The 20,838-nt window shown below is 37.8% G+C and overlaps 1 protein-coding gene across 1 annotated transcript in view; it reads left to right on the forward strand.

Moving 5' to 3' along the window:
• MYO1F (myosin IF) overlaps nt 1-20,838 on the forward strand; it is a 1,136,901-nt gene that overhangs the window by 1,099,398 nt on the left and 16,665 nt on the right. Inside the window, exon 27 of the mRNA XM_044053742.1 lies at nt 20,535-20,704. Coding sequence (XP_043909677.1) covers nt 20,535-20,704 — 170 coding nt within the window. The remainder of the gene's footprint in view (nt 1-20,534; nt 20,705-20,838) is intronic.

Raw genomic sequence — 20,838 nt, forward strand, 5'->3', positions numbered from 1 at the left:
CGCTACTACTACTGATTTAGTGTCCTGTTTTATTATACAGCATGCCGCTACTACTACTGATTTAGTGTCCTGTTTTATTATACAGCATGCCGCTACTACTACTGATTTAGTGTCCTGTTTTATTATACAGCATGCCGCTACTACTACTGATTTAGTGTCCTGTTTTATTATACAACATGCCGCTATTACTACTGATTTAGTGTCCTGTTTTATTATACAGCATGCCGCTACTACTACTGATTTAGTGTCCTGTTTTATTATACAGCATGCCGCTACTACTACTGTTGTTTACAATTTTACTCAGCTTACCCTAGTTTGCTTTTTTGATATTTTTTTCATTACATTTTAAAGATCTCTTCTGTTTCTTTGCCAGTCATTTGCAGAATTATTTTATATGCCTGCAAACTACTGTTTGCATGTTTCCTTTTTCTTCATCACCTTATTTTCATTTATAGCTTAGTTTTTTCCTTTAATTTCTTACACATATAGTTGTTATTGCAGCATTAATGCATTTAATATACGTTTTATTTCTTTTTTTAATTACATTTCCACAGTGACTTCCCTTAAACATTGGGCTGGATTCAAAAAGATCCACCACTAGTGGTAAGCCCTAATGTGGGCGACAACCTCTGGGGGTGGCCCATTTTGATTCAGTGTCAGGTCCACAACAGATATCCTGCATGATATGACAAATCATGGTGGGCCTTCTCCTCAGCCAAGCTACATGATAAGGAGGAATTCTGGGGGAGCATTCTGCATAATTGGCTCTGCAAAAACTTTGCATTCATTCATTACTTTCAGTGGGGGAGATTGCATTATTAAGTGCCAGAGAGTTTGGAAAACAGGTAGTGGTGGTGAAGTGGATGTATATAGGTGTGTGTGGCTGTATGTATGAGTGTATGCAGAGAGATAAGTGTGTGTGTGTGTGTGTGTGTGTGTGTGTGTGTGTGTGTGTGTGTGTGTGTGTGTGTGTGTGTGTGTGTGTTTCTACCTGGGGGAGGGTGAATGGGTTATAGCATCAGAGTGGGATCAAGTAGAGGGGGTTATTTGTGTGTATATGTGTATGTGTGTGGGGTGGAATGACATACCTCGAAACTCCTCTAGACGAACAAGCAAATCCTGTAATATTGGAGCTGAGAACACTTGACACGGAAATTTAAATATTCCTCTAAAGCCACTTAAAAAGTTAATAGAACAACAGTTTTTTCAGCACAAAAGTCATGTGAATGGGGTGGGCCATTTGACAAGAGATACTCTTTAAATATTACCCTAAACTGATTTACAAGAAGAAACTGGTATTATTGACTGACTGTGATAGTCTGTCAGATATAAGGCACAGGGCATGTATAAGGCAAAATCAGAGATTATCTGTCAAATCAGGGACAGTTGAGATGGATAGCACTCGTCCCTGTGACAGAAGGGTTGCCATACCTCTAAACAGTTGTGCTCAACACTTCCAGTCAAAGATGGCAGTAACATTTGATGACACCAGGGAGAATTTTTAAATATTATCCAGAATCACTTTAATAGAGTAACAGGTGTAGCATGACAATGCTTTCTGAAGAATAAGAATAAAACTCTAAATATCTGGCATTATTGACTAACTGTAATAACCTTTTATTTACAAGGGGAAAGGAAAAAAGAAGAAAATAAAAGAAATAAAAAAAGAAGAAAAAAAACTGTGTCAGGGTAATTCTGTAAATTAAGAGACCCTTAAGAAATATAGAGGTGTGTGTGCGTGCGCGCGCGCGTGTGTGTGTGTGTGTGTGTGTGTGTGTGTGTGTGTGTGTGTGTGTGTGTGTGTGTGTGTGTGTGTGTGTGTGTGTGTGTGTGTGTGTGTGTGCGTGTGTGAGTGCGTGCGTGTGTATCTATCTGTGTGTGTGTGTGTGTGTGTGTGTGTGTGTGTGTGTGTGTCTAAGTCTGTGTGTGTGTGTGTGTGTGTGTGTGTGTGTGTGTGTGTGTGTGTGTGTGTTTGTGTGCGCATGTGTGTGTGTGTCTATGTGTCTGTATGTGTTTGTGTTTGAATGTGTGCATGTGTGAGGGAGAGTGACTAGGAGGTGCCAATTCCAATGAGATATTTGAGTCGCTAGAGGTGATTAGTGCAGGAAATTGCTGATTAGCACTGACAGTAACACCACATCATTCAGATACATGCAAATTAGCCAATAATGAGATCTTTTCTCATTGTGGCCAGTGTGTCTATGAATTATATTTTCCACAATCACATTCAATTCTACTGCCCAAATGGTGCAGTTCTTCAGAAAATGTTATCCTTCATAATCTGTCAGTTCTGAAGATTGTTTTTGCACTTCTGTGCCATTTTCCCCTTCCCCCATATGTATAAATTAAAACGTATTGTTCAGAATTTTGCTTATTTTCTGGTTTTCCTTAATACTACTTTCAGAAATTCATTCAAAATTTCATGTATTAATACATGAGTTTATAACTTTCTTTTGCAGCATACTTCAGAGTTAGAAAAAAAAAAGAACTATTACACTACATTTTGCATAATTTTACTTGGGGAATGGGTGCATAGAGTTTATGTGTAATATTGCATATGTTAAAATATGTTTTATTAAACATTTTTTATTTCCTCTATCTTACTTTCTTAGCTCACATTTTCATTAATTCCATTCTACCATTCCTGCATTTGCCCAGTTACTGTCAGTTTCATGTTCTCCAAAATTTTCCCACCATTTTAATATTCATTAATATTAATTTACTCATGTCTGTCACCATTTCTCTGAATCTACTCCTGTATTATAAGTTAAATGCATCTCACTTAATTTAAAAACAATTCATAAGACTCTCTTGTTTGTTTACTTGCTTCCATAATTTTCTTAGCATTTCCTGGCTTCGTCATTAAAATAATCAAAGGTGGCATTCACCAGACACGCAAATCTCTTGCTTTATGACTGTACCAGGCTTGAGATTTGTCATGGAGAATATAATTTCACAATTATTAGGTAAAGAAATGTTATTTCAACTGAGTGTGAGGGCCAACATCCAGCAGAGAATATAAAGTGCATTTCCAAATATTTTTCAGTGTCCCTCATTAGTATGCTGTAGTCAATGGACACCTTTGTATCACTTCTCATTTTTCTAATTATTTAAACTGACTGCTATTTCACCTATTAATTATTATTCTAATATACAGGCTTCTGTTTTTAAACTTCTATTTTCCATATAATACATTTAATGCAAAATTATCACTGACTGCCTTCTGGACAAATGTATTTAATGTATCTTTTAAATTCTCTGTTTTCATAATTTTTGAAATATTTTATTCCTATTAAATTTCTATATACTATCCTCTCTTTTTATACTGTTTCCTCTTACTCTGCTGCTTTTCTAATCTTATCAGTATTTTTTCCAAATATGAATAATTTGTTAAAGGCCACATGTGTACCACTTTCAGCATGAAACATCCTGGTAACAGTTGTGGTATACTCAGCTCAGGAAAGAATGCCCAACAAACCTGTGAAAGAACTTTGTTTTCCTTCACTGCCCAAAGCTGTTAACCATAACTGAGGATATGGACACAAGCTGAATAGCATATAAGGTGATTGAACCTATGAATCAGCTCTCATTTTTTACCACCAAACATCCCGTAAACCCCTCCATACATTGCTCTAACTCAAAATCTCTTTTTCACTCATTAAACATTAAAGGAAAACTCTGCCTTAAAACTAAAAAAAAATCTATTTTTCACTCTGGCTCTGTTTTCTGAGTTATTTTCACATCTCAAAAATCACTCCAACTGCTTCTTATAGAATCTTAATGTTTTCTGCAAAATGGCTGTCAATGGGGCTTGACATATCAATGTGATCTAATATTTCTTCAAGCTTTTCTCTTTTCCGTAATCCATTTTAACTCTACTTTGTATGAGTCATGCTAGACATAATGAAGTAGTGGAGTATTCCCATCCCATTGACATATCAATGGATTAGTGTCAGTCACTGTCATCTTATATACTGTCTGTAACAGGACTGCTTCTTTTATTTCTTGGATGGCCCACATTTGTGTGTCACTGGGCTTGTTTTACAGTATACTAAGGCGTTATGCAGCTGCAACCAAAACAGCTGCTACATTGCAGGCCTTTGTTCAAAGTATCATTTTGTAGTCCAAGATGAATTGACAGCCCCTCCCCCTACACTTTGATAAATGTACTGAAACTTTACAAGAATTACAAGAAAACATATTTTCTGACTTATCTCTAAATGTCACAGATATCTTTGATACAACATTCAAGTCATCTTAAATGTAAAGTAGTATAAACAACAAGCATTTAAAGTTTAAAGCTTAGCATTTCAATACTGTGATACTGCTTAGGTAAATTTCTCAAGAGAGGTGACAACTGCCTCAGCAGTCTAGTCCAGAGTCTGGGGAGTCTCTGGGTCAGGAACCTATCCCTCCAGCATGTTTTGTTCATTGTGATGACAATGTTTAGATCCCTGGAGCGTGTGTCTCTGAGGGATTGGGATTTCTTTAACTGTAGCATGTCCAACAGCTCTGGGTTTGACATGGCCTTGTATGCTAAGCAGAGATGGCCTCTGAGTAGACGATATGTGACAGAGTATAGGTGGAGTTTTTTAGATGGTCAGTATAGGGCATCTGCTTTAGACATGTGATTCTTTTAGTGAGGTATTTCTGCGGCCTTTCCAGTTGTTGCAGATGTCTTGAGAGGTACATAACAAATGGGGCATTGTATTCTATAATGGGTCTAATGAGGGATGAGTGCAGTGGGACAATGACCTTTTTTCTGGATGAAAAGCCCTTAGTGATGAGGTGTGCCACATAGAAGGATTTCCTGACTGTTGTGGCGATGTAGTTATCAAAGGTGAGACCACTGTCCACCTGAGTCCCTAAGTCTCTTATCACACTTTCAGTGTTTATTGTACTGCCACCTATGTGGTAATTCACGGGTACATATTTTTTTCCCAAAGGAGATAACTATACATTTCTTGGCATTGATCTTGAGCCCATGGCTCTGGCACCAAGCATCTGTTCCTGTAAGGCCCTTTTGTAGAATATCCACATCATTTGGGGATTCAATCATGGCTCCCAGTTTGCAGTCATCTGCAAATTTTGTTAGCTAGAGTCCCTTAGTGTTGGCCTGTATTTCAGAGAAGTAGATGCCAAACAAGAGTGGTCCCAGGACTGAACCCTGAGGTACTCCACTTGTCATTTGTCTGGAGCTGGATTTGGAGTTGGCTACTTTTACAGTGTTGGTTCTGTCAGTAAGCCAGTTAGCATCCCATCAAGTGACGTAGGGATTAATGCCCAGTTTAGTAAGTTTATCTATGTTTCCAGAGTGGGGATGGTGTTGAAGGCCTTTGTGAGGTCCAGATAGGCTGTGTGGACCACCTTGCCCTTGTCCACGGCTCTGGAGCCTGATTTGAAGAAGTCAATCAGGTTCAGGAGACATGATCAGCCCTTCACAATCCCAAACTGTATGGGGTCCAGTGTTTGAAGGTTGCCAATGTCTTTGTTTATAAGTTCCACAATAATACGTTCCATGGCCTTGCAGATCAGGCTTGTCAGACTGATGGGGTGGTAATTCCCAGGATCCAAGGTGGATCCCCCCTTGTGGAGTGGGATAACTGTAGCTGTGTGCCACTCAGTGGGCATGAAGCCTGAGGTGAGGCTATGATTAAACATGACACTTAGGTGATGAGCCAATTAATTTTGTAGTTCATGTGGTACACAGCCTGGCATGCTGTCTGGTCCCATGGATGCTGTATTTTTAGCTTTGGAGAGTGTGTTTTTTTTACCTGTGTGGCCATTATTACTGGAATTTGGCAATCTTTTGGTACTGAGATGGGCCCTTTAGGGGGTGAGAGGGAGGTGAAGTTTGCACTGAATCAATCTGCCAGGATATTGGCAATATCCTTGAGATCAGTATATTTAATGCCATTCTTGACATAGCTATAGAATGCCTTGTGGTTGTCTTTGGAATCTTTGGCAATTTTATTTCTGTAACTAGCATTGGAGGATTTTATGAGGGATCTCAGCTTCTTACTGAGGTTGGTAAAGGAGTTTCCTGTATCCTGGGATTTTCTTCTTTTCTGCAACAGTTTCTTCCTTTTGTTGTAAAGTTTGTTTACGACAAGAAACCACCTGATTGGCTTCCTTTGCTTGGACGAGAGTGTTTTGGTTCTATTGGGGATGGCACAATTCATGCACGAGTGGATGTGCTCGTACAGTGCCTTAGTGTAGGACTCAGCAGTCAAACTTTCAGTTCCCGTCTGCATGGGTGTCATGAAGTTTGTCACTTCTGACTTGAGTAGCATGAAGTTGGCTTTGGAGAAGTTTTTTACTGAGGTTTCCATACTGGGGGGGTGGGGGGTGGGATGTGGATGTCAAGGGTGATTAGCTTATGGTCAGACCTGACCAATGAGGAGGTGACCATAGGTGTGGAGCATCGATTTCTCATGTTGGTAATGACCAGGTCTAGGATATTGGAGCCCCTGGTGGGACTAAGGATTAGTTGATCCAGGGCTTTGGAATTTATGAATTTCAAGAACCGTTGGGCAAAGGTGTTGGTATATGAGTAATTTTCCCAGTTAATGGCAGGGTAGTTGAAATCACTCAGTATTAGGGTGTTTGGTTGTATCTTAATATTTTTCAGTATGTTTAGAAAGGTGTAGTGAGAATATTGGGGCATGGTGAGGGACCTATAGCAAGCTACAGTTTGGATTGCAGTCTTACCTAGTGCTAGTTGCAGCTGGAGAATTGCAGACACATTGTGTTGGGCAACTAGCTTGGTGTTGTGAATATCCTTGGTGAATATGGACACTCCTCCACCTTTAGTATTTCTGTCCTGGTTTGGTGGCCGAAAAGTGTGGTAAGAGCTGTAGCCTGGTATTGCAGGGGTGCTTTCTGGATCCTTGAACCAGGTCTCAGTTACTGCACAGATATCGATGTTCTCCATTTTTAGGATTGCCTCAAGAGAGTGCATTTTGAGGTTTAGACTTCCAGCATTGAGTAGCATTACCTTCAAATTTTGCATGCTTGTACCTGTCACGGTGGTGGTTTTGTTCTTTGAACTTTGCCTAAAAAAGGCACTATAGGAGTGGCAAGAGCCTTAGCCAGTAACCTGAATCCCAGGGGCGACAGGTGCAGACTGTCTCTGGCAAAGCATCATGGTCTGTTGATCATGTCCTTCCAGGCAGACAGATACTGGATCCCCTTTGAATGACACCAGAAGCTTAGCCAATTGTTGAAGTCAATCATTTTGTCCTTATACTGTGGTATCATTCTGGGCGAAGGCAGGATGCTACTCAGGGCTAGGGTCATGCCTACCTAGGCCACATGATCCGAGAGCTCTTCCATGTCTCTTTTCATGTAGTCCAAGGAGGTATGTCTCAAGTCATTCAAGTCATAACAAGAAGAGTTGAGTGTTTGTATCAGTTTAAGACTTCCTAGGGCTTTCCAGCAGCTTTTAAAGCAAATGCTAGTCACAGGGATGCTTAAAGGTAAGTTAAAAATAGTTTATCCTAAACACTGCAGTGTGCACTAGATGAGTTAGATGTGAAAGTAGGTAACTTAAGTTTTACCTGTCTAAAAAGTTAAGTTTGAGTGGAGAGTCACTATCTTTAAAACAGCAAGATAGATTGAAAGGGGGTGGTCACTTTTGTATTCTGGTACTATGGAATACAGTATGATGGCCATTAAATTTAAATAGTTGAAGGGAAGTGATTTCACAAAATAATAATGTTGTGCTTACTCACACAAGCCAGAAAAACAGAGAGGAAATAAGATATATGGTCAAATTAACATAAGGGGCAGGCAACTAGAAAGACAGTGGTGTTTAAGAACATTACAGTAACAGGGTGGAAGGGTGGGGAAAAAAATGTCTGCCTGACTCACAAGAGACAAAGCTATGGTCTCTTTTCAAGTTTTAATATGTAATTAAAAGCACAATACAAGTAAAACACAAGGTAAATAAAACAAATCACAGTTTTCAAAACAGAAAAAGGCAATAAAGTAATACAACAAATAAAAAGCAAATTACCCTTTCCCTCACAGCAAAGTTTAGCAGAGTCTGGGTGAGCCTTTCTAGTAAAGCTCTGAATGTTTTATTTTACCCCTTAAATAAAAGGTTTAGTTCCTAGCTCCACACCCTCAGTCCACAGATGATTAACCTTAAGTGACCTGTTCTATTGACCTGTACTAATTTCTGCCTGACTCACAAGAGACAGAGCTGTGGTCTCTGTCTGTTTCTCACACATGTTCAATGGACTTTGTAAACCAGTGTGTACATAGCCCACTATCTTGGGCTGCCAATATTAACCTTTCATTTCTTGGTTTGAATTTGCCTCTCCTTAACCATCTGTATGTGTTCTTGATGAACATGAGGCTCTTCCAGAAGTTTTTTATACTTGCAACTATATTTATGCATTTTCCACATTCCTTGCCTACTCATCTGATCTTTCACCTTATATTCTTTCTTTTGTTTTTTGGCACATTCGGTTGCTGCCTGGTTTTTATCTACTTCTGGTTTGATTTCAATTCCTGCTTTACGTCGATAAGCTTCTGCTTAATTAAACAGAGAAGTCATCTTAGATTTATTCTCCTCATATTTCAAAATGTTCACTACATTTGGATCTTGTGAGGTCAGTAGATATGTGTGGAGTCCCATGATTGCAGATCTATACATGTAATCAATTTCAAGGAGGTCCATCCCTCCTTCGGAATGGGGAATATATAATCTTGGTATACACTGTTTTTTACAAATAATTTGGTGAGTATGAAGCATCCTTCTTGTTTTAATATCTAATCTATCTAACACTTTTTGGGGCCAGTCAATCACTCCAAAACCGTATGTAGGACAGGAAAAGCAAATTGGTTTATAGCTTGAACTTTGTTCCTACGTGTCAATGCTGTTCTCATGATTCATTTAAGTCTTCTAAAGTATTCCTTACCGAGTTTTATTCACATTTGTTCATGTTTTATTGCTGATCCTTCATCAATTCCCAAGTATTTATACACTCCCTCTTCCTCAATTTCTTTTATATCACATTCTTGTCCCAGACTGATATTTTCCTGCTGTTGCAGTTTTCCTTTTTAAAGGCTGCTTTTGCACATTTATGAAGACCAAATGGCATTCCTACATCATCTGAAAAAGTTTTGACAACCTGCAGCTGTGCTTTCAGTTCCTCATCTGATGAGCTATACAGTTTTAAATCACTGACAAAGAGCAGATGAGAAGTCATAAGACTTTGTTGTTTTCTAGGAGCCAAATTGTAGCCATGGCCTAAGCTGTTAAGAAAACAGCTTAATGGATTAATGGCAAGGCAGAATAGCAACTGTGACAGCAGGTCACCCTGGAATAGTAGGCCAAGAGTTTGACTTTTTTTTTTTTTTTTTTTGATGGATGTTTGGATGTGAAGGTCAAATTTCATTTTTTTTTTTCATCCATGAGGGCACCATGTGGTACCAGCTAATATTTTGTGTAACTGAGGTCATGGTAAAGTTAATCATGTCTATTTGTTTTATCCGAAAAAGTTCTGATCGTATTTTACAGTTCTGTATTACTGCACATTGCAGTTCATTGATGATGATTTACTTTTAGAACTGCATGATTGTTTGAATCCTTGCCACCATGACAATGCAAAACATTGACTCTGTGAATTTCTGGCTTTAGAATTTTATGTATCACTATATCTGACTGCAGTGTGACCTCTATTGTACTTTTCATGGTCTTGCAAACTTTGAATTCTCTGAATCGTTTTCATCAGTTAATGTGTTTAGACTGCTAAAGTGATATGAAGTGAAACATTAAGTTGTATCTTTGGTTTGGTTTTAGAACATAAAACACAGAGCAATTTGATACAAAAATTTCAGTTTGTTCCCACAGTAATTTAGTAATGAAGCATTAGACACAGACAAGGGTATTTTTCAAGCTCATTTAGTTAACCAATCTGTCAATTATTATTTTACATTGGACTTCAGTATCTACCTTAGATGAGAAAAAAATCATTCATACAGAGTTTTTCAGTCTGGTGACTTATGCTGTGGCTAAACTTGAGTTCCCGAGCTTAATGCAGAAATTTCACACACAGTTTCAACACACAAGCCTACAGCACTCAAAAAAGAATATTGCTTCTATTGCAGTTGTCAACATGGGTAGCAAGTAACATGTTTACACTGACATCACTGTTTTTACCACTTGCAAAACAAGTTCTGACCTTTCCTTGTAGATTTGCATACTTGCAAAACTGACTACTTAAACTACACATACACTACTCTTTGTAAAGAGCTGGAAATATCTGTTTGTCACACTAATAATCCCACCCAGAAAAAGAACACTGCCACTCTTCTAAGTGACTTTCATTTTTAACTGTGTCACCAATCTGAAGTGCTAATGAATCTCTGTTGTCATACTGGTAGTAACATTTATTTATTTATGTATTTATTTTACATTGGTTTATTGGGAAAGTCCGACTGGACACAGGACCATTTTCAGCGGAGGCCCGGGGAGAAAAGCTCCACATTACAATACATTACATGAGAGTAAAAAGAAGTAGAACATACATACATATAGCATATATACACATCAGGACAACATGCTGGTGATTAGCAAACATACACATAGCATATAAACACACAACAGGGCGACAATCAGGGGTAATTTTTTTTTTCTTTTGCAGTTATAAGTTTTGTAAGGTAAATGCATACGGGTTTGGAAGCTTTCAGAGGAGAAACTGTTTATACATAGCTGTACCCTGACAAATTCTCTTGGCATGGATTAGCCTGGTGAGTGGCATGAGCATAGCCAGTTAGATAGTGGGTTTTCAGGAGTTTTTTGAATTGACTAAAGGAAGCGGTAGAAGTTATTTGGCTTGGTAGTGTGTTCCAGGTTTTCGCAATGGTGTTGGCAAAGAGGGACGACTTACCAGCTTCGTTTTTATGTTTGATGACAGTTATGAGGTTTTGGTTACTAGATCTTAAGTGTCTAGAGGGAATGTGGGCTGAATTAGGTGCTGAAGTGCTGGAGTTATCTCAGGAAGGTAGTAGAGTTTGTGCACTATAGAGAGTTGATTGAGTAGAAGTATATGAGGTAACTCAAGTCAGTTGAGTTGCTTAAGGGATAGACGGTGGTGGGACCTATATGAGGCTTCAGTAGCAAACTTGGCAATCTTGTTGTAGCAAGATTCCATTTTACTTAGATCAGTTTGGCGGAGATTGGTCAAGATGGGAGAGGTTACACCACTAAAAATGCACTCATCAGTCCACAAAGGTAGCAGCAAGAACCGTTTTAATAAAACAAATTAAAAAGACACGTTGAGCGCTTTCATCTATGACAAATAGACTTCCTCAGAACCTTTGTCATTATTTCTCTATTTATCTCTCTATTTGTCATAGATGAAAGTGCTCAACGTGTCTTTTTAATTTGTTTTATTAAAACGGTTCTTGCTGCTACCTTTGTGGACTGATGAGTGCATTTTTAGTGGTGTAACTTTCAGACACCACTGCTTAAGTATACTGCCTTATTGGAACTGAATCTTTGTTTTTGGGCATCTGTGTTGCTGTTCCAGTTATCGTTTTTTCATATTTATCAAGATGGGAGAGGCATAGAGGAGGGTGGATAGAAGATGAGCCCTTCTGATGGTTACTTTGGTGCATTTTGTCATAAACTGTTTGTTCCTGTAGAGGAGACCAAGTTTTTTATTAACTTTCTTAATGGTTTGTGCTATGTGGATGTCGAACCTCAGGTTATTGTCTATTTCTACGCCTTGCAGTTTAGTGTGTGTGGTTGGACTGATTTGAATGTTTTCTTTGGAGCTAATGGTGAAATTATTATTTAGGGGAGGAGCTCTGCCAGGACTGAAAATAATTAGTTTTTTTTTTTTTGGGATTAAGAAGTTGTTTGATGTTAGTGAACCAAGTTTCGGCTAGGGTGAAGTTATTTTGGGTAAGGGTTTGCAGTTCACTAAAGGTAGGGGCAGCACATATGAGGGTAGTGTCATCTGCATATTGTACTAATGAGGCAGTGGGAAAGGAGGATGAGATCTGATGAGTAAATAGAGAGAAATGCAATGGGCCAAGGATGGATCCTTGAGGGACTCCTATGGTTACTGGTAACACGGGGGACAATTGGTCCTCCCATAGGACTGCTTGCTGATGGGCAGATAAGTAGCTGTTGAACCATGATATAGAGGAGGGACTTATATTTAGGGTGGATTGGGTATTAAGAAGCAGACTGTGGTTTACCATGTCAAAGGCTTTTGATAGATCTAAGACTATGGAAGAAACAAATAGACCCTTGCTTCTGTGGTGGTTAACTATGTTGGTGAATGATAGTAGTGCTGTCGTGGTGCTATGGGAAGGTCTAAAGCCATGCTGGGATATGGAGAGTAGGTTGTTATTCTGGTGGTACTGTATTAGTTAAGTGTGAACAACTCTTTCTAATATTCTGGATAAAAGTGATAGGATTGCTATTGGGCAATAGTTGGTGAGCTCTAAGGAGTTGCCTCCTTTGTGTAGTGGAATTATATATGATGTTTTCCATGAGGTGGGGACTTTGCATTCTGAGAGAGATCTGTTTATGAGAATAGAGACAGGATAGGCTATAGCTTCAGCTGAGATCTGAAGGAAGTCTGCTGGCAGCTTATCAGCTGCTAGAGTGGTTGGTTTAAGTTTACCAAGGAGTTTAGATATTGATTTGGTGGATACAGAGTGGAGGTGAAAATTGGGGCTATTGCTTTGTATATTGGGGTGGGTTGAGGGTAGTTATTGGTGTGGGGCTGATATTTTGGGCATTGGCAAGGGTCTGGACTGTTTTGGTAAAGAATTTGTTAAACTGAGTAGGAATGTTTTCATGGTTATTTGGAAGCACATGGGTTGGAGTCCTAGACTTTCCTGGATGCAGTATACCATTTATTGAGGCCCAAAATTTTTGTGGGTTGTGAGCACATTTGTCTTGCATGCTTGTATAGTAGCTGGATTTGTCTAGTCTGATTTGTTTTTTGGCTTTGTTATGGAGCTCTACATAGTTTTGTCTCAAAGTAGTGGTTTTGTTTTTCTGATACTGAATCCAGGCCTTGTCCCTTTCTTTCATTTTAGTTTTAGTATCTTTTCTTAGCCATGGGGCATAGTTAGTTTTTATTCTAATGGTTCTAGGGGGTGCATGACAGTTTAAAATTTTATGAATATTGTGTTAAAGTACTCAATGGCATCGTCTAGAGGTAGATGTTTTAGGGGGGTCCAGTTACAGCTTTTTGGAGTATTGATGAGATCAGTAGCTATAAATTTTTTTTTGTTTCTAACTACTCTGAGGATAGGTTGGTTTATAGTTTGAGATCTGTTCCTAATTAGGTAGGTTGGATGATGGTCACTTAGGGTATCTGGAAGATACTGCTGGAGCAGTGAAGCCAGTCAATATTGAAATCTCCTAACAGTATGGTTTCATGTGGAAGGGAGTTGGAGGTCCAATTGAGCAGGTTTTCCATTACAATGATGTTATTGCCTGGTGGTATATAGCCACCTGCAATAATTATATGTTTGTTGGAACTTATTTTTAATTTGGTAAGGATTAGTTCTACATCTTTGAATTCATGGGTACTGTAATCTAGTTGTTCTAAGACAAGATGATTTTTGAATAATAATGCAACACCTCTACCCTTTTTCTCTGATCTGTCTCCTCGGATAATGTTGTAACCTGGGGCAGTAATCTCATTACTGCAATGTTGTGGTTTGAGCCATGTTTCAGTTAACACAGCGATATCTGGTTTGTATAGAGATAGTAGGGCATGAAGGTCATGAATTTTGTTAAGTATACTTCTTACATTAATGTTTAAAAAGAGGAGAGCTGAGGTAGGTCCGTGGTGTAGGGGATTTAGCTGATTTAAGTTTGGGCCGATTGATGTTTTGGGTCCTGGATTGGGATTTATATCACCACTGCAAGCGAGTTTATGGAGCAGGTTTAGATAGATTTTGGTCAATTTGTGAATTATTTTATTTTGCCTTTGAGAAGAGAGGGGGTTAGTTTTGATTTTCAGTTTAATGTATGAGTAAGAGAAGGATAGGGGGGAGGTAAGGTCACATGGCGATATAGGGAAGTTTTTAGTTTGGTGGTGTTATCTGTGGAATCAGTTTGCCAAGGGGATGGGGTGTGGTTATGAAGCTGAGTGCGGTAGGAGGACAGGATGGAAAGTGGGAGTAGGTGAAGATTATTAATTGGTAGAATGATGTTTTTAGTAGTTGGGTTAGATATGGGCAACCCATGTTATCTAGTTTCAGAAAGAATGTGTTACATGCAAGGGTACTATCTATGAATGAGTGAGATTGGTGTTGTATTAAAGGTGCATTATTAGGTGTATGTGGGAGTTTGAAGTGATAGGTGGATGAGAGTGTAAGACTTGCTAATGGGGGTTGTCTGTAGCTACAAGTTGAAGTGATGTTAGGGACTTAGGAGCTATACAAGCATCAGGTAATGCTGGGTATACAGCTACAGAAAAGTGATGGAGAGTATGGCCAGTGCAAGAGCTATCGTTTTATGTGTTAGGGAGCTGCAGTATGGCCAGGAAGTTTTGGTCAGGTAATTGGTATCCTCTAGTTAAGAGAGGGTAGCAGAGATAGTGAATTAGTAAATACGAGGGAGGGGGATACTTGCTACTTTATATGTAATGATGTTCTTGACTATGGATAAGGTGAATGGGAATTATATATTGTCAATTTATTTGTACTATGTTCAGATATGCGTATTTATTGCAGTTAAAAATATTAATTATAGGCAATAGTTAATGGTTATAGGGTGGCGTGTATAGAGAGGTCATGCAGGAGGTATGGATTCTATGTTGGAGGCAGGAAGTAGGCTAGAGAGTTTGTGAGGAACAGGAAGGGGAGGAGTGAAAAAGTACCACAGCCGAAATTGCGGAACTACCGGTTTTAATACTGTTTAAACGTTGAAAATAAATATACATTTTTCGTCCCACTTAAATGTAGGACTTCTTCAGAAATACAAACAGTAATCAAATTCAAAGGCTTCTATTTATAAAAACTTTTTAAAAAAACGCGCCAAAATTCTATTACACAAATCTGGTTCCTTTTAAAGGAACATGCAAGCAAAAAACATTAAAACATCTGTTGATGTAAATGTGAATCTAAAATATGTGTATAAGAACATCAAAACTTTATGTACACCAATATAAAAAACATATAAAATATATATATATACACATACATTTGTAAATATATATATATAAAAATATTTATTGATCAATGAATTTATATAAAAATTTGATGTCATAGAAATTTAGCTTAATAGATGGATTTGCGTTTAGTATTTGTATTAATTGATGCATATATATGAGTGTATGGGTGTATGTGTATATTAGTAGGTATTTTTTATCTATACAGTTACATAAACATGGTATAAACATATAGTATACATATAGACTGAAAAGTAGTTATGATGGTATTTAAATGAATTTCATTCTATAATGTAAGTCTAAAAGTAGAAATACCAGAGATATAATTTAGCTACAATTTAATTTATTTTAATAAATAATAGTAATCTTTTTATATAAATATTGCATCAATACAGGGTGCTGCATCAATTTGGAGTTTATTTGTGGCTAATTTCATCGGTCCTTGCATGTACTTTTTTACTTTTTCATATTTCACATATGTATATATATTTTTTATGTTTTTTTATATTGGTGTACATAAAGTTTTGATGATCTTATGCACATATTTTAGATTCACATTTACATCAACAGATGTTTTAATGTTTTTTGCTTGCATGTTCCTTTAAAAGGAACCGGATTTGTGTAGCAGAATTTTGGAGCATTTTTTTAAAAGTTTTTATAAATAGAAGTCTTTGAATTTGATTACTGTTTGTATTTCTGAAGAAGCCCTACATTTAAGTGGGACAAAAAAAACGTATATTTATTTTCAACGTTTAAACAGTATTAAAACCGGTAGTTCCGCAATTTCGGCTGTGGTACTTTTTCACTAGTTGTTGTAAGTGCGAGTGGTTTTTTGAGGAAGGGGAGGAGTGTTTGGGTAGGAGGAAACAGGTGGTTAGGTATAAAGGAAATAATATGGGGGGGTGGGTGGGAGAAGAGCAAAGTGAGCCTGAGCATAGTGAGGGCAAATGGAGTGGGGCTGCACCCACAGCAACTGTAAAAAAATAATCAATACTTTAACATAAAACAAATTATCAACAGTGAAATGGATGAAAAGGGTTGGGGTGGGCTAAGAAGAAGAAGGTTTGCAGCTATTGCCCCTGGGGTATGCACTCTAGCTGACTGTAACAGATTTTAACAAGGTATAACAGTAGTCGCAAAAGCTGGCACCTACACTTCTCAAGTGGCAACAACAAGGTTCCTGGAGTTAAACCTGGGGCTGCAGTCTATTTTTGGATGATTGCTGGTTAGAGTTTTCTTTGCTTTTAGCTGGAGTGAAAGGATTCCTTGTTCACACAAGTGAGTGGGGGGGGGGGACCCAAGGCGATCAGGTGCTCAGTGGCTCTAAAAGTTGCAAAGAAGACAAAAGGAAAGAATGTAAGACTAAAAGCAATAAAATAAGGACATCAAAATAAGCACAACCATCATAAATATTGTACAGAAAGCAGAGCAAGTGAACATAGAATATTAGAAGTCATCAAAAGAAATACATTCAGACTATGCAACCAGTCTTATTCAGCAGCAGTCAATATAACTAGTCAGAATATCCTATTACCAGACAATATTGCAACTATGTAGCAGTTTCACCAGTTTACCATAAATATCATTCTGCACTTTACAATGTAAGTTTAACTTACAGAAACAGAATGTACAGTAGCAGCAGTGTAATTAGTTGTAATATACTACTACCAGACAATATGGCAACAATATAGCAGTTTCACCAGTTTACCATACATATCATTCAGCACTTAAAAAAGAAACAGAGTATTTCTACCTTAGCACTATCATTTAGAGGAACTCTGAATCAGGTTTACTGAAAATGAGAGCAAGCAAAAACAAAAACATAAGCTTCTAATATCCAAATATAAACTATACCAGCAAAAATAAAAAAAAATAACTGGAAAGCTACCTTAGAGAGAAATTACTGTACTACTCTGTGCAGGGACAGTGAGTTTACAGTGTGGAAGACAACACTGAGAAAAAGAAAAATAATACAATCATTTACTAGAGATGCTACACCTGGAGGGCTTTCAGCTGCAATTAGAGCAAATATGGCATCCAGGGATTTTAAAACCTTTGGTGTGCTGTACCTGAGCAATCACTTGGGGGGTGGGGGAAGGGAGGGAAACCTTCAAATGGAATTTAAAGGGGAGAATCCAAGGGACTCTGCTAAACCTAGCTAATTATCAAGGACAGCCAAGGAAATAAGGTAAACATACAGGCACCCTTGTTCAAGGACTGGAAGGTTTCTCCAAGAAAAACTATGTGTAGGAGTACACCACAGGTGGAAGGTTTATGCTGCTTACTAGTCTGCAATGGCAGATTGTATTCTCTTTTATATTTGTATTCCCCTTTGCTTATTGTTTGCTGCACACAATGTAGCTAAAGATAAAAGCAGCTGGAGACTTTGCACCTCTGTTTGGTGTTGAGTAAAGAACAAGTATTGAGGAGAAGGGACTGAATGCTATGACTATTGAGAGGGGCTAAATACCTTAACATAAAACAAATTATCAATGGTGAAATGGATGAAAGGGATGGGTGTGGGCTAGGAGGAAGAAGGTTTGCAGCTGTTGCCCCTGGGGTATGCACTCTATCTGACTGTAACAGATTTTAACAAGGCATAACAGTAGTCATAAAAGCTGGCACCTACACTTCACAAGTGGCAACAAGGTTCCAGGAGTTAAACCTGGGGCTGCAGTCTATTTTTGGATGATTGCTGGTTAGAGTTTTATTTGCTTTTAGCTGGAGTGAGAGGATTCCTTGCTCTCACGGGGGGGGGGGGGGGATCAGGTGCTCAGTGGCTTAGAGATGCCACACCTGGAGGGCTTTCAGCTGCAATTCTTACATTCCTTACATGCTTTGATTTACAGTAGCACTTGATCTATTGCCAAAAGACTTAAGCTTCAATTTAGTTTTACTCATATCATAATCTTCATTTTTTCCCATTTGGACACTGCTTAACTATTGCTGTATACACATACATAGCTTTTTCCAAACTTAATTCCATTTTAAGCAAAAGTTTATTTATCATGTTGTCTTCTCTCATGCCACCTACAGCTTTACTTCTCAACAATGAATCATATAGCAATAACCAATGACGTGGGTGTGGTATACTGAAGATTTATCCCTGGTTGGTGTAGTTTAATCACAAGGGTGAAGCCCAAGTGATTAAACAAAGGCAACCATGGGTAAATCTTCAATATACCACACCACGGAGTCGGTTATTGCCATCATACAATGACATTAAGAAAAAAATTTACTTGCTCTTCTTAAATAATGTCTTTCTATAATGACTCCGTGGTGGTCTTCCGCTTTTCCCTTCATACCCTGGAGTGTTGCTGATGTACTGCGCATGCGTATGGGACTTGTACTCCTAAGCTTTCTCAGTATACCAGTGCTGTGTCAAGAAGGTACTGGAGAAAGGAGTACTTCCATTGCCCCCCTTTTTTTAAATTAAAAAAAAACTGGGAGATTTTTAATGTACATGAGAGACTGGACAGAAAATAAAAAGATAATCAGGTACATTTATTTAATTTTGTATAATGTACCTGATTATCCATTTATTTTTCTCTGTGCTGTCTCTCTCATTTGTTTGGGTCTCCAGTTTTGTGACCTTATTTTAAAAAAAATGAAATAAAAGTAATTTTTTTATTGCATATATTAATGGAATAAGTCTGGGCAATGGGACCTTTTTCCTTTGGTATATGCTCAGATTTACAATGGGCACACTGGTTGGACTGACTAATCAGCGTGCTACTTTATGAAAACTAATGGCCAGTTATTGTATAATGTAAATTACTTAACTTGCAGTCTTTGGCTCTATGCTTAAAACTAGTCACATATTTAATTAATGCTTGTACCTCTGATTTCTAGTGAAAAAATGAGTGAATATGTGGAAATACTTCTTAGTGGTACAGAACTGATGAGACTTTGGCTTTATAGTATCCAAGTCGGATTGCTGCTCTTGAAGGTTAAATACCTTCTTTGTATTATCTAGCAAATATAGAAATTTAGCTACTTGAACCCTCACTTTTTTCACACAAACCCAAAGTAATGCTATAAATATTAAACTGTTACACAAACTGCTACCAAGCTTCTGCCAAACTTTCACATTTAAGATATGCTGACTGGATGATTTCAAAGGCTGAACCCATGACAAATGTTTAGTTACTGTTTCTCAAAACTAGGTACTAGAAATGTTAAAAATTCAAGAAGGCAGTACAGCCCACGGACAGTTAAAATAATAGCGGAAAGATCATCTGAGGTGTGAATTATGTTTGTATGAGTGAGAATAAGGGCCCTTATTTAATTTTTGACATGCTTTTCTGATGAGATCAATGCACGAATCATGAAAGATTTGACTAAAAATATTTCAAAGTGGTGTTAGTACTCTCCCAAAATTAAAATTTTAACTGAAAACCAAAACTGTTACTGTTATTATCACTTAAAAATGCATTTTTTGAGAATTAACGAAGTTAGGTGGACACTTTTTCAGTAAATGTAGATGTTTCTTATCATGGGGAAAGGATTGCTAAAAACTGGAAAATGTTCAAAAAATACAGCTTCTCACCACATTTTGTATCCCAATCTTTTGAATTCTTGCAGAGAAGCAATCCTCACTGGTGTTTCATTGATTGAACACTGTAATTGTTAAAACTGTCTAAACAGTAATGCTGTCATGAAATTTCTGATCCCACTGCAATACAATGTCTTCTTAGGATTTTTAGAAGTTTCAGGATTATTCTTAGACACTAAGAGCCTAAGTAATAATGTATATACAAGAGCCATTGAGTAAGCAACCATACTATTTTTCAAGATGGCAGCAAATGACAAAGCAAAACATAAGCGTGTGATATCCTGCCTGCACATAGAACTACTGGTATCAGACACAAAACTACACTATATATATATATTACACGTCATTTATCAGGCTTTATATCTACTTTAATTATGTATATAACATAAAGAAATGGTTAATGTTACTGCAACATACATTTATGTATTTATTTTTGGCATTTATACACCTTTGCTGACATTCATCGGCGTGCACATGCACATATAAATAAATCAGGCTTAGTATTATCACATCAGGTGCATTCAAGCAATAAATGTAATAATGAATGCCTAACAGTTGTCTTAAAATTCTAATTCACTAACATCTAAGACATCTTGGTTACTATTTTTTTTTCCAGATAAACAAATATGGAATCATTCTATTATTAAGAGATTCTACCTCTTGATTTTGCTGGTTTCTTACCGATGTTCATACCTTCTGTTATGTCCTTAATTTCCTTATGACTTTCCAGAATGCATGTCCAAGTAGCCATAGTTTTTAATTATGATTTCTTTTCAGCCATTAAACAAACACAAAAATGGTGACTGATCTTATTTCCGCAGGCAACAAAGGAAGAAAAGCATTAGCAAGAGACCACAACCTGGAGTGGGTCGCCCAAAGCCACAGGCAAAAGCAGCAGCTCCCAAATGTCGAGCACTCTATCAGTATGTAGGCCAAGATGTAGATGAACTCAGCTTCAACGTCAACGAAGTCATTGATGTTCTGCTGGAAGGTAAACCACTGATGCATGTTCTCCTTAGTAAAGTTATCCATCTAACAGGTATTGCAACAGAAGTGCTATTTATGACAGATCAGACTGCCTATGTGCCACTTACCTAAGACAATTGCACAGCACAATAATGGACT

The sequence above is a fragment of the Protopterus annectens genome, chromosome 13.part0 (genome assembly GCF_019279795.1).
Source record: "Protopterus annectens isolate FY-2018-M chromosome 13.part0, PAN1.0, whole genome shotgun sequence".
In the NCBI taxonomy this organism is placed as follows: Eukaryota; Metazoa; Chordata; order Ceratodontiformes; family Protopteridae; genus Protopterus; species Protopterus annectens.